This window comes from Camelina sativa, chromosome 12 (assembly GCF_030686135.1).
Source record: "Camelina sativa cultivar CO46 ecotype springtype chromosome 12, ASM3068613v1".
NCBI lineage: Eukaryota > Viridiplantae > Streptophyta > Magnoliopsida > Brassicales > Brassicaceae > Camelina > Camelina sativa.
In genome coordinates, this window is record NC_141891.1 from 10,782,879 (window position 1) to 10,797,326 (window position 14,448).

The 14,448-nt window shown below is 33.4% G+C and overlaps 1 protein-coding gene and 1 pseudogene across 2 annotated transcripts; both read right to left on the reverse strand.

Moving 5' to 3' along the window:
• Positions 1-7,211: 7,211 nt before the first annotated feature.
• Positions 7,212-8,753, reverse strand: LOC104731311 (putative F-box protein At4g22060 pseudogene; annotated as a pseudogene). Its single transcript, XR_015575264.1, has one exon. The product of XR_015575264.1 is annotated as a putative F-box protein At4g22060 pseudogene (transcript).
• A 2,265-nt stretch (positions 8,754-11,018) lies between these two features.
• LOC147930382 (uncharacterized) lies at positions 11,019-14,197 on the reverse strand. The gene is made up of 5 exons (XM_087476842.1): positions 14,042-14,197; positions 13,449-13,967; positions 11,966-13,340; positions 11,310-11,866; positions 11,019-11,216 (listed from the first exon to the last, which is right to left on the reverse strand). The coding sequence occupies exons 1-5, from the start codon at positions 14,195-14,197 to the stop codon at positions 11,019-11,021; spliced, it is 2,805 nt and encodes a 934-aa protein (XP_087332968.1).
• Positions 14,198-14,448: the final 251 nt, after the last annotated feature.

Genomic DNA, 14,448 nt, shown 5'->3' on the forward strand with positions numbered 1-14,448 from the left:
GCATATAAATAAGAGAGCATGCGATTAAGTGGGGGTGAAAAGTCTTTCAGACTTTGTGGGAAGCTGATATTTATTAGAAAAATAAAAAGAGAGTAGGAAAACGAACATAAAAACAAGAAGAAGATAAAATAGCTTGCCGAGAATAAACGTATATATCACTGCCACATAGTGGCCTTTCACACGATGATAAATTCAACTTTCACACGATGATAAATTCAAAACTTGAGCGAGTAATATAAAAGGCAGGTATGATTTTACGCTGACTGACACGAACATGTATATCTTTATTGGTGATACATATGCGAGTGTTTAAGTCAGATTAATTTTAAAAAAGAAAAATTCTAATATAATTGTAACCAATAAAAAAGTGACAGATAAGTTTGAGAGGTTAAATGAATGTCTTCAATGTCTAGCACAAGACATTTTTTTCTTCTCTCTACCAAAAAATGTCTTACATTTATATTAAAAAATTTACTAAAGACACCAATAGTATATGGGATGGAGATGGTATTATATATGTGCTTAGGTTTCTTCTACAGAAAAAGCATTTTAAAGATACATATATATAAAACTATTATGAAATATAATTGTGATTAATCCATCACAAGACACATGGCATAACACTTGTCTATGTAATGTTTGAAGTGTTAACATTTATCATTACATCTCTCCACTTGTCATTACTACAACTAATAGATAGTGACTCATGTGTTTTGTAGTACACTATAAATAAGAGGTTGTGTAAGAAGAGTTAGTAATACATAAGTTCTTTGATCAAAAGCTTCCCAAACTCTCTCCCTTTCTCGTGGCCTCTCTTCTCTCCCTCTCTCTCTTTGTTATTTCTTGTTTACTTTACAAAGTATTACAAACATAAGTTAAGTGTATTTTGGTTATAATTCACAACACGTTATCAGCACGATGTCTTTACCGCTGGAGCTTTTACGAGGTAAGTAAATTCATATTGTTTCGGTTTATATTTATAAAACATAAATACTATAGACATCGTGAAATTATACATTTTTCTGGATTAATCGTCATAAGTTGTAGGCGTTGCTTCTTTAACGATCAAATCTATAGCTAAATGCCTAAATCATATCCGGATAGATCGTTAGATATATGGTAGGCTCTGCCTCCTTCACGATAAAAAAAAAAGCTATGTCTTTTCCGGATAGATAGATCGTTTTATATGGTAGGCTTTGCCTCCTTCTAGATCTAACAAAAGACTATGTCTTTTCCGGAAAGATCGTTAAAAATGACAGGCTATGCCTCCTATACGATCAATATAAGGCTATGTCATTTCCGGACTTATCGTTATACATATAGAGGTTCTGCCTCATTAATGATCAAATAAAAAGCTTTGTTTTTTTATGGATTGATCATTATATATGATAGGCTCTGCCTACGATCAAAGAAAAGTTATGTCTATTAAATTCTTATATATAAGGCTATAGCTCTTTATTTTATTTTCTGATTTTATATGTTTGTTTATTTAATTTTATTTATTCGTAAAGAATAATTATATGTGTTATATAAGATTTAAAGACAATGAAATATCTTTAATCAAAAAAATATATTTCTCTTATGAGAATATATTAAGCACATGTCAATATATTTTAGACAGTGCAAAAAATAATTGGAAGGTCTAGATGAGTTAGTCTCTCGACTTCCAAAGACATCAGATTCATAATTATCGATGTCTTGTGTTCTCCAAAGTCTCAAATAAACTCATGGAGTTTCAAAGACATTTTGTCTGCATAAAATTATTATATTGAGACTATAAATAAATATGGTATTGCATGTTTGACCATATTGGAGACACGCATGTATATATAATTATATCATGCAAAAACAAAGATGGCAAAATGATAATAAATATGAAATTCTCTAATGCTTCAAGCATAGTGTTACCGGTCAAGCCATCCCGGTCAATCAGTGATATTAAAAATCATTGAGGATTTTGTTTAGAGAACGAAAAATTGTTTTAAAATTATTGCATGCCTCTATGAAGTTGTAAGCACTGCACTTCATTCATATTTTAGGTAACATCTAATTTATGTTAAATTTCTATTTGTTTATTTAAATTTATTTATATTTATTGAGTCGATGGTTGTATACCTCCTCCTTAATCTGTAGTAGGCTATGCCTCCAGAATCATATAATGTTGGCTCAATCACCATCCTTTTGAATTAACAAGCTCATTGTATATATATATATGATATGATGGTTTGATTTCTTTAATAAATCCCCAAATTAAACCCCAAATATAACCGATCTAACAATAAGATTCGGTCAAAGGTGGATGGACATAAAATTCATCATCTTGAGAGGGGGTAATACTAATCTCACATCTTATAAGGATCTAACAAAATAGACATAACCAAAATCAATATGTTGTTGTTCCTAAAGTGGGATTCAATACGAGATGAATGAACTCCAAGAGTTATCATCTCGAGGGGGGAAATTCAAGGAATCCCACATCGACAATAAATTGATAAACTTTGGTGAATTTGATACCCCATAGCGATATAACTATGGTGAAGTCATATCCTATAGTTTATCACATATATATGTTGCATGTGATAAAGTGAAATATCCATGATGTTTACTCTTGAAATTAGCTATGATGAATCATTCATAATGCAACTCCAAGAGATTAAATATATTCATGGTTGGAGATTAAATATTTCTCATTTTGAATCTTATGGGTGTGTGATATATATTTTAAAATGCTCCACCACACCACATAAAAATATCATCCACAGAGAATGAAATATATAGATGCTGGAGATGAGTCTCCGCTCTAAAATATTGAGCCATCTTATGAGAGATGTGCCTATTGCAAGATTTGTGTATCATCATGTTGGATGATAAAATTCTCCATTATTATGGGAGAATCATCGAATAGTTTTCGATCTTTGAACAAATGAATCTAATGAATATGAACTTGAAAGTTCAAAAGTTCAATAATCACTATTCAAAACATATATTGCAAATCAAATGCAATAAGCTGATGGATGAAATTTCATATAATTATTGATCCTCACATAAATGAATATGAACTTGTAGTTATCAGAAATCTCACATCCCAGTTAGAAATGCTCCAATAAAAATATGTCTCTGGCAGATGACATATTAAGTCTATGACACATAAAAAACGTGATAGACTACTTTGGTTCCTATGATAAATAAAATCCTCGAAAAGAAAAAGGAGCAAATTAAAAAAAAAAAAAAAAAAAGATTATACTCTCAAAAGAGGAGCAAATGAACTCTTAAAGAGGAGTAGATAGACTCTTTAAGAAGAGCTAATAGACTCCCAGAGAGGAGCACATAGAATCCTAAAAAGGAGCAAGATACTTCTCAAGAGGAGTAGAGAAACCGATTGATATGGTTAATAACGAAATCAGGTACCTGAATAAGATCATTTATATAATGATTAAAGAGATCTCGATTAACCATTTCATTACGGGAAATATGGAACCAAAGACATATTGTCGACAATAAAAATATTATATCGCGCAATTTGATTAAGGAGGATCATAAATCTCCGCTCTGTGAGCGTATAGAGATATATTGGCCAATAAAGAGGTAATCAAGTATATATTAAACTCGTATGATAGACGGGTAATTTTTGGACTATTGGTCCAAGCATCAGAAAGGTATAATTATATATAACAAAATGGTGTGTCGCGCCATATTTTGTTAAAATACCTTATCAAACAAAATGGATGCTATATGGATGACTTGAAATACATCTCATGGGATGCTTGAAGAGCTTATCCCGAAAGATATATGATATCATAATTATGTTCTCGAGAACTCATTGATGATCATCAAAACCTTTAAAGGTTATTTGCAAGAAAAGATCTTGGAAACATCTTCCGAAATAGATGCTATAATAATCAATTCTAATAGAAGTCATATATATATATATATAGTCATATAATATCATATATAAATGCTGACGAGCATTTATATATCTTATGAATTGTGCATAGCATTTTCTACTAATCTCTTTGCAGCATAAACTCATTCTCTATGAGTAGATTTTGAGTATGAGTTAAAACGTATCTCCTTTTGCAAAGGTATGATTAACTTGGGCTTAATATATTTTGGAACCCCCAAGTTTGGTTTAGTTGGTTTTGCAGATGGAAGATTTATATCGGATCAATATAAAGATATATCGCAAAACAACGACTTCACGACGATTCAGTGATAGACTTTGGCCATTGCTTGTTCAAGTCATGCCAAAATAATTGTGCTTCATATGCCAATCGAGAATCCACAATGGCTCAGATGACGGTCGAACGTCAACCAATAGTTACCCGCCGAAGACGGGAGACTCGTAACATGTTGGAGAAGAACTTTGCACTGAGGGTTCTATCAGCATCAACTAGTTAATATTTGTTGAGACTCATTAGCAAGAAGCAACTGAAAGGCAACAACTCTGTTTGAAGACTCTGTTGCATATGTCCCCCAAATCAAAGGAAGCTACACCAAGAACGACAAGACAAGACATATTCCTCTCTTACACTCAAGAACTCGACAAGAATAAGAAAGTTGATAGCCAGTCCATCAACTCAAGTAACAATGTAGCAGAGTTATTTACAAATGTGCTTCCGACTACCTCATATAGAATGCATCTTCAGAGATCAAAATGCATATTTTGAAGATGATACTTCCAGGGGGAGAATATGATGATTCGCGTGGCTGCACTCTTTTTTCCTTATCATGGTTTTTATCCCACTGGGTTTTTTCATGACAAGGTTTTTAACGAGGCAGCAGATAACACGGAAAAGACCGACTTCGACGGAGAATGCCAATGAAGGGAGAAATTGCATCACTATTCGTTGGGAACTATAAAGCATGTTTACAAAGGTGTTTCCTACTTCAACATTCCGAAAGCATATTCAGAGTATTGGAATGCGGCATCTACGAGATCTATGAAGATTTTTCGAGGGGGAGATTACGTTACTATACTCTTTTTCCCTTGTCATGGCTTTTATCCCAATGGGTTTTTCCGTGACAAGGTTTTTAATGAGGTAGTATGTAACTCGTCAATGGTGATGGATAATCAAGGGGGAGTATTATGAAATATAATTGTGATTAATCCATCACAAGACACATGGCATAACACTTGTCTATGTAATGTTTGAAGTATTAATATTTGTCATTACATTTCTCCACTTGTCATTACTACAACTAATAGGTAGTGACTCATGTGTTTTGTAGTACACTATAAATAAGAGGTTGTGTAAGAAGAGTTAGTAATACATAAGTTCTTTGATCAAAAGCTTCCCAAACTCTCTCCCTTTCTCGTGGCCTCTCTTCTCTCCCTCTCTCTCTTTGTTATTTCTTGTTTACTTTACAAAGTATTACAAACATAAGTTAAGTGTATTTTAGTTATAATTCACAATTAGTTTTTGACTTTTCTGCATCTTGAGTTTCAACGTGTAAATTAGAGCAGCACACTACCCTTTCATTTTTTCCCACTATTACTTTTCTTTTCTCTTCTTTCTCGTGCACTTAAGAGTCAGAGAGACAACATTAATGCAGTTTTTCCAACTAAAGTAATTAACATTAGACGTCCCCACCTTACATTCATGAAAAGTTTATATACCAAAATTCATTTTCAAAATTATGCACATCAGCACATGGACAACATTGGGACTGTAGATATTAGATTCTTTTAGTTTGGCACTATGGATCACAAATCTGATAATTTCTTTAGCCAAAATTGCACTGTCATATAACTATGTGCATCATTTCCCCAAAATTGTATACTTTTCAATCATTATGAACCGATACTAATTCAATATCCGTCATTCATATATTTTTTGAGGTTTATAACACTTTTTTTTTTGGTGCACCAAGAGGTTTGCATTACTAAAATTGATTAATATATGATATAGAAAGTTCACAAAATCTATCTTCATAAGACAAATAAAAAAAGTTAGAAAACTAATTTTAGTGAAACAGAACGAATAGATTGGGATTTGGGATTATGGATATATATTAAATTCCTCCTTAACGATTCTATGAACTTTCTACATCCTATATTAATCAGTAATGCAAGCAATGTTTAAGCAAGAGCGATTGCTTCAACAGAATGAAAACTATAGTCCTTGAGTTTTCATATTATATGAAAACTATTTAAGAGTATATAGTAAAAGAGAAGTAAGAAAAAAAAGTGAATGAAACTTTAACAGATATAGCTGCTAACTAACTAGCTATAGAATTGAAAGAGCAAAAATAAACGAAATAATTTGTATCCTTTTACTCAGATTTGTACAGCAAGTCAAAGAATAAAAGAATCATTTATCACTTTATCTATACTCAAAACGAAATAAAATGGAATTCTATACATATTGCTATGTTAGGTTATATAACCTTCGTTCCTTCCCCATTTGCTATGTCAACAGGATGCTGATGATTTATGTATAGCGTACCTTATCGAGACCCGAAGCAAGTAATCTCTTCAAATAAGATCATCTTGTGATTAATGAGGACTCAAGAATAATAATCATATTAAACATTTACATCGACTAATATAAAAAATTTCAACAACGCTTCTAGAGTATCATCACCATTCCGATCCCCAAAGCACTTTTTTTTTCCTCACTAAAATCTCAAAGAAATGTTAAGAAGCTGTATTCCCACAAATTTCTTTAAAAAAAACTGAAAATTGTACATTCAACAAAAATTTCCAAGAAGAAACCATGTAAGAATAAATGTGGATCAAAATGAAAAAGGCCACAAAATTTTGTGATGTGAACTAAATTTGATGTGATTACAATATGTTTTTTTAAAATATTATATGATTGATAAGTTTAATTTACTTTCCCACTTGCAAAATAAATTCTTATATGATAAGTTTAGATTAAAAAAAAGTTATATGACAAGTTTAGTTTAAGGCACTAGACTCACTAAGTTATGAAATGAATATTGAATTAATCGCCTATAGTGACTTTGCCTTCATTTGAAATCCAATCATCCCATAAGACGAATGATTCATACAAAAATGAAACGTAACCTTGTGAAACTATTAACAGAGTCTAAATAATGTCTTTAACGTAATTAAACTTGGTAATCCAAATTTTAGAAATTTTATTTTCGGACGATTTTCCCAAATTGTTAACTTCAAAATAAAAAGGTGATTTTCCCTAATTTCTCGAGACAAACAGAAAATTGTATACTATTCAATATATCATAGATAAAATAAAAACAAATGTTTAAAATTTATTAATCGACCAAAAAAAAGAAACACATGTCAAAAATAACATGTTTATGGAATTCAAAGAAAAACACTAGAAAGATACAATAAAGTTGAAATCAGCCATGTTCATTTGAAATTTGGCACAAACCATCGGGCATCGCATAATTGAATGGAGGGAAAAATATGTTGATGTGGTCTTTGAACCTCGTGTGTGTCGAGATTGAAGATAAATATATGATTTTCACTCCAAGCAGAGTCATAACCAGAACGATAGCCACTAAAATATATTGAATTTCTATTGATATTTTTGTTGTCATTAGCAAGCACGGTGGTACCTTGATCTAAAAGTATTGCTTCATCTCCCAAACAAGTAATTTTCTCCCACTTAGCATTTGAAGAATCCATTTTGTAGATGCGAAATGTCCAAAGATGAGAATCACTCCTTAATATGCTCTTAACTAGGAGGGGTTCTCCAGTCAACGTGACTACAAGATGTTTTTCTTTCATCTTCCACACATCACCAAGCTCTGGGTAAACGCGGCGTGGGATTCCCTTAGACCCACACCTAACATAGTTAACTTGTGTTTCAAAAATTATTCGCGGAATATCTGTAGAAAAATCCAAGACTTGGACATCACGAGAGCCGGTATACAAATAAATCTTATGATCTTTGTATACCATGTCAACAACTATCGAGCCTTCACTGCAGTAATGAGCATGGTTCCAAAGATGATCTCCTTTTCTAGAATAAACTATATATCGATATCTTCGGTAATAGAAAAACCATATAACCACAAAATCTTTGGTTTTTTCATCAATCCATAGTAAAGGGAATGTAATATCTATGTCCTTTTCAGGATATCCAGTATATTCACCATCAATTTTTATATGGAACATATCATCTATGGTACGCTCAATCTCTATCTTACTAAACTTAGACTCCAGAGACGGAAGATCAATTCTCTCACGGGTGAATAAATTCATAATGTAGACATTATATAGAGGATCTCGCATAAAAAACCAACTACCACATGTAGCCAAACAGTGACTATTTGAAAAGTTGTGAACCAGATCTTTAATTCTATACTTCTTCTCTTTTTCCTCGGGATTAAACAAAAGACAATAGTTTTTACCTTTCTCTGGGAAAATAATCAGCCAAGGGACTTGATTGCTTGGTGCTGATTCCCTTGAAGCATATAGCCAAGATTGACAAACTGATTTTGCTCGCTGAAAATCTGCGAACCCAAGACGTTCAAAAACCATGATTATCAGATCTGAAGGAAGCATGGACCAGCTTGAGCCATCTAACATCTGAGAAGGAGAATCCATCCAAGAGTCTTTGAGTGTCTCCAATGAAAATAATTATTAATCAGAAGGAAGGAATTCTTCTCTCAGTAATAGAGACATGCCTTAGAAACATTTAAATAAGAAAACCAAAATAAATCCTAAAAAGAAAGCCTACCCTATTCCTCTAAAAAGAGACATGTATCTCACCATACCAATTCTAAAAACAAATGGATTCATGTCTATAAGAGATATATATGTTGCATATAGTACAAATTTTATTTGTAATATAATATAAAATTAATAAATATTTATAAACATACCAAAAAAAAAGAAAGTTATATGTAGAACTTTGATAGGTGTGAGATTCTTGACTCTTCTATATATATATATATATATATATATATATATATATATATATATATATATATATATATAGAACTTTGGATGATCAAAACTCAATTTTGACAGTTTTAATTTTTGAGTAAATGAGTCAAAAAATCTCTTTTCAAAATATTTATTAAATAATATCCTCACAATTTTAAAATATTGCAAAGCAACATTTTAATGTCCATTATACTCTTTAAAAAAAGTAAATAATAATATGTCCACCTATATTATTCCTTTTCGACATGGCTAAAATTGTAATTTTATCAAAAAACAAAATAATAATTTCCCAACTTTTTATGGGGAAAAAACTCAGAAAAAAAAAATTACTAAAACATTTTGTGGCCAATTGTCCCTTAATTTTTCTTTTTTTTCTATGAAAGAACTATTAATAGTTGTAGATTTAAGAGGAATTAGAGGAAGAATTTGACCAATGACCATTCTTGGTTGACCATTTTTGGTCCAACCATTATAATAAGAAAACAATACCAACTTCCCAAAATTACGGTTCACTTGTTGCCTCCTCCGAACGAGTCTATTATATAGCTTAAAGACAATAAAATGCTTCAATATTGACTGTTTTATTAGAAATAAAAGCATCAGTTCAACATCTATGTCACGAAACTTGTCCTATTATATTAATTGAGAAGTACAAATATGAAACTAACTTTAAAATGTATAAAAAATTATATTCAATTGCCACTAAAAAAAATAATTAAGTTTAATTAACTAATTTAAATAAATATAATTAATTAAAAATAAAAAATAATCACAGATCAAATATTAAAAAATCTTAAAATCTAAAAAAATATTTTCTCTCTCTAATAAATTATGGACGAAATTACTAATTATTTTTTAAAAATATATATAAACCAATCATAAATTTAAATACTAAGATTTATATCCAAGTATACAATACAATTATTTTTAATAACTAAATTCGAAGATTTTGTTAAGATTTCCAATTATGATTCTCCTATCATCTTTATTTTATTTTATTTACAATTTTTTTGGAATTTTCATATAATACTTTTAATTAATAAAATGCATATTTTTCTGCATACGTTGTGATTTGAATTTTTTAAAACGAAGATATATTACTCAATGTATGAAAATGTGTGTTTTAATTTCCACATTGGCGGGTTGATAAAACTAAATTTATATAGATGATAAATTAATAATTTTTATTTTCTCACAGTTATAATATTAAAATTACTATTTTATATTTCACAAAATAATGATGCAAATACAACAAATAAACAATATAAAACTGTAATAATACATCGAAAATAAAATACTATAATATTCTGAAATAATTAGTATTCAAATAGACTAATACATAACAATTAAAAATAAATATTATCTCAAACAAAATATTTTTTTTTTTAAATAAAACAATAATCTTATTATTATAAATGTTTTTAAAAATGTTGACCCGTGCTTTAAGCACGGAATATATCCTAGTTATTTTGTATTGAGGGAACCATTAGAAACTATATTTATCGTCGTAAGGTTAAATGAAATAAATCACTACAAGAAAAACAATTATTAATAACACCACAAAAACGCTATCTTAATGATATGATAGCGTTATTAAAAACGCTGCTGTATCGCCCGCGATAATAAGTCAAGCACTTTAGATAGCGGTTTCTAATACTGCTATCATATCTTTGTTAATTATAGCACTTGTTTTGTGCAATAATAATAAAAGCATCAGTTCAACATTTATGTCACGAAACTTGTTATTTTGTATTGAGGGAACCATTAGAAACTAAATTTATTTTCGTAAGGTTAAATGAAATAAATTAACATCGACTAATATGAATAATACTATCTACTTGTATGTTTTACATAACAAAATAGTGGGAACAAATAACATTGTGTTTCCATCATCAAACTACGAAAAGATACTGATAAATGGAAAAAATTCTGATAGGACTATTTGGTACTGTTTAAAAAAGTGTGATATCAAAGGTCTTTTGCTAATTCTTTTTTTTTGTAAAACTGTAAATTTTCATTTAAGAAACTCAATTGTAATGTTTACAATGGCTTTTGAATACAAGAGATAGCCGATGCCACAAAAAAATAAAAGACAAACGGGAATCTGATACTGGAATCCATGATCCGGGAAGTACTAGCCAAATCTCAACCAGGCTTGCAGCAACATCCTGAAATTTTTGCGATGTCCCTTTGCAAGTATGGCATCTCGTATCTGCCTGTCTAGCTGTTTGAGCAGGATATGCGGTGGTGTTATCAGGTTGTTATGCAGGCGTGCATTCCTCTCTATCCATATAGCATAAATTGTAGCTTGAGCCACTAGTCGCCGGAGTGTCTGAGTAGAAGTCGAATCAGGCATGTCTAGCCAGCTCGTGAAAGCATTTCATGTGTGTAAGACAAAAGGCCTGTATCCTAGCCTCCTAGTTACCTCCAACCACATTTCCTCACTAATCTCACAATGAAGGAATAAGTGTTCTCGGGTTTCAGGATGGTTACCACATAAGCAACACTTTGTTTCGATCTGCATGCCCCAGCTTGCCAGTCTTGTTCTTATGGGAAGCCTGTCAAGATGAGTGATCCACATCATAAAGGCGTGTCTTGGAATCGCTCCTTTAAACCAAACCTGTTTCGTCCAGTGCAGAGGAGCCTGACGTGGCCTTACTGATTCCCACGTTTCCTTTGCATTGAATTGATCAAACTCTGCATTTTCCACCCTCCAAAAATATTTATCTGGTTCAAAGCACAGAGAAGGATTTGGCAAGGTTGTAAGGTGGATTTGCAAGGACTCTGCTTGAGGAGATCGAGCGAGCCTGAGAGACCACCCCGAGGGTGAACAAGCTTGCGATATTGTTCCTGTTAGAGTTATGCCTAGCTGAGAAGGACCCGAGGGACCTAGAAACTGAATGAGAGGACCAAAAGGGGACCACCAGTCAAACCAGAAACTTGCCTTTTCACCATTACCAACTTCGCATCTGACAAACTGAGCTGCAAGGGGCCGAAGGTGGAGAATAGATCTCCATGTTCAGGAGGTATATTTCTTCTCATCGATATGTCAAAAAACCGCATCCTTGATTTTGTTGTTACGAATCCACTCAGCCCAAAGAGAATCTGTAGCAGTTAATAACCTCCAAATGAGTTTTAGACAAAGGGTTCGGTTCCATTTAACAAAGCATCTGAAACCCAAACCACCTTCCTCTTTTGGTAGGCACAGAACTTGCCATGCCACTTTAGCGTTTGGCCTCTTTGAAATGTCTCCACACCATAAGAATCTTATACACAGACTTTCAATGCTTTTGATGCAACCCTTGGGCAGGATAAATGCAGATGCCCAGAAGTTTACGATACCATAAATAACCGCAGATATCAGCTCCTTACGTCCTGCATATGATAAAGCATGTGCAAACCAGGAAGAGAATCTTGAGGAAATCTTGTCTAGCAGAGGCTTATAGTCTGAAATCCGTAACTTTCTGTGCATCAAGGGTAGACCAAGATAACGAATAGGTAGTGAACCAAGTCTTAAGCCAAGGGAGGCACACCCATAGGTTTCATCCTGGTTCACTCCAGCTAAGAATAGATCCGTCTTCTCCCTATTCATTGAGAGACCTGAGATATCTGAGAAGCTCTGAAGCACATTGATAATATTTTCCAGGGATTTTTTCTTGCCATCAAAGAACACCATTATGTCGTCTGCAAAATCAAGATGGGTTACTTGTGGATTTGAAGCTTGCGCATGATGTCCAATGGAGTTATTGTTATAGATGGCATTTATCATTTGGGTGAATACTTCCATAGCTATAGTGAATAAGTAAGGGGATATAGAATCACCTTGTCGTAAACCCTTTGCTCCCTTAAAGTATCCACAAGATTCTCCATTAACTGATATAGAGAAGCTTGGAGTCGTGATACACTCTTTGATAAGTGTGACAAAATGGCTTGGGAAGTTCATAGCTCGGAGCACGTTAATGATGAAGCCCCATTGCACATAATCAAACGCCTTCTTCAGATAAGTTTTTAGCATACCTCTCCCGATGATATTCTTGTGGTTAAATCCTTGCACTAGTTCTGTAGCAAGCAGCACATTTTCAACGAGCAACCTTCCTGAGATGAATGCAGATTGTGAATTAGCAACAAGATCTGGAAGCATTGTCTTCAGACGGTTGGCAAGGAGCTTTGACATGACTTTGTAGATGGTGTTGCAGCATGCAATAGGACGAAATTCAGTCATTCTTGAAGCATTGGTGGTTTTCGGGATCAAGGTTAGTAAGGTAGAATTCCATTGCTTCAGGAGCTGGCCAGTGTGATAAAATTCCATGACCGCTTCGATCAGGTCTAAACCGACTGTGTCCCATTGAGCCGTATAGAATTCCTCACAATAACCGTCAGGCCCCAATGCTTTGTTTTTTGGCAAAGAGAACAGAGCGTTATTTATCTCCAAAGGCGTGAAAGGTGTAGACAGTACCTGAAGAGCAGATGCGGAACATCTTTGGGGAACAATTGTTGCGATCTCATCAACAGATGGAGTGTGAGAGTGGCTATTCTTACCAAGCAAATTCTGGAAAACTTATACTGCGAGCTGCTGAACTCCAGACTTCGAGTCAACCAGCTGATCGTTGTCATCAAGGAGATATAGTATTTGATTCTGGTTCAGCCGAGACAACACAACCCGGTGGAAAAACTTTGAGCATTTATCCCCCTGCTCAAGCCAACATATGCGAGATTTTTGCCTGTGGTATGATTCCTCTGCATTGGCGAGCGTACACCATTTTGTGTGTGCCTCTCTTTCCAACAGTACCGCTTGTGAAGAAGGAGAAGATAGCAGAGCGTGTTGACAGTGTTGAAGGTTCTCAAAGGCTTCCGAAACTCTCTTTTCTTGATTTGAGTAATTGTCCTTACTGAAATCTTTAATCACTCTTTTCAGAACCTTGAGCTTCTTAGAGATCCTCAGCATCTTTGAACCGTCGAAAGAGAGAGCAGTCCACCATAACTTGACCAAAGGAGCGAAGTCGGCATTGTTATTGAGCAAGGTTAGGAATTTGAAAGGCCTACAGATCTTAGGTTTGGTGGTCTCTAAGAAGTACAGCAGGGACTATGGTCAGAGAAACCAGGCTCTCCAAAAACTCCTAAAGAAGTAGGAAAGGCTGACATCCACTCATCATTTACCAGGATTCTGTCAAGCTTCTTTGCTATAGGATCGATGGTGTGCTTGTTGGACCAAGTGAAAGTGTAACCATAGAAGGGGAGATCCGCAAGATGAGCATTAATAAGACAATGGCTAAAATCGCTCATCCCCCTTGTAGGAGTAGCAGTAGTTGGCATGAAATGCTCTTGAGGTGAAAAAATCTTATTGAACTCCCCAGTGACTATCCACGGCTTGTTTCCAAGAAGAGGCGAAGTGGCTTGATCTTGGACCAAAGTAGTTTCCTCTCCTCACTGCTGGTAGAAGAGGCATAAACAATAGACACAATAATTTCCATATCGACAAAAAGAAGCTTTATCAGACTTGTAATCATCTGAAGGGATTTAAAAAGGATTGTAACCTTTACAGAGGGGGCCATACAACCCATATC

Coding starts and splice junctions, on each gene's coding strand:
- LOC147930382 (XM_087476842.1), bottom strand. CDS start 14,197: ATGCCAACTACTGCTACTCCTACAAGGGGGATGAGCGATTTTAGCCAT. Junction 13,968..14,041: donor AGAAGCTTGACAGAATCCTG/GTAAATGATGAG, acceptor CTCTGACCATAG/TCCCTGCTGTACTTCTTAGA. Junction 11,867..11,965: donor TCTTTGGGCTGAGTGGATTC/GTAACAACAAAA, acceptor GGCCCCTTGCAG/CTCAGTTTGTCAGATGCGAA.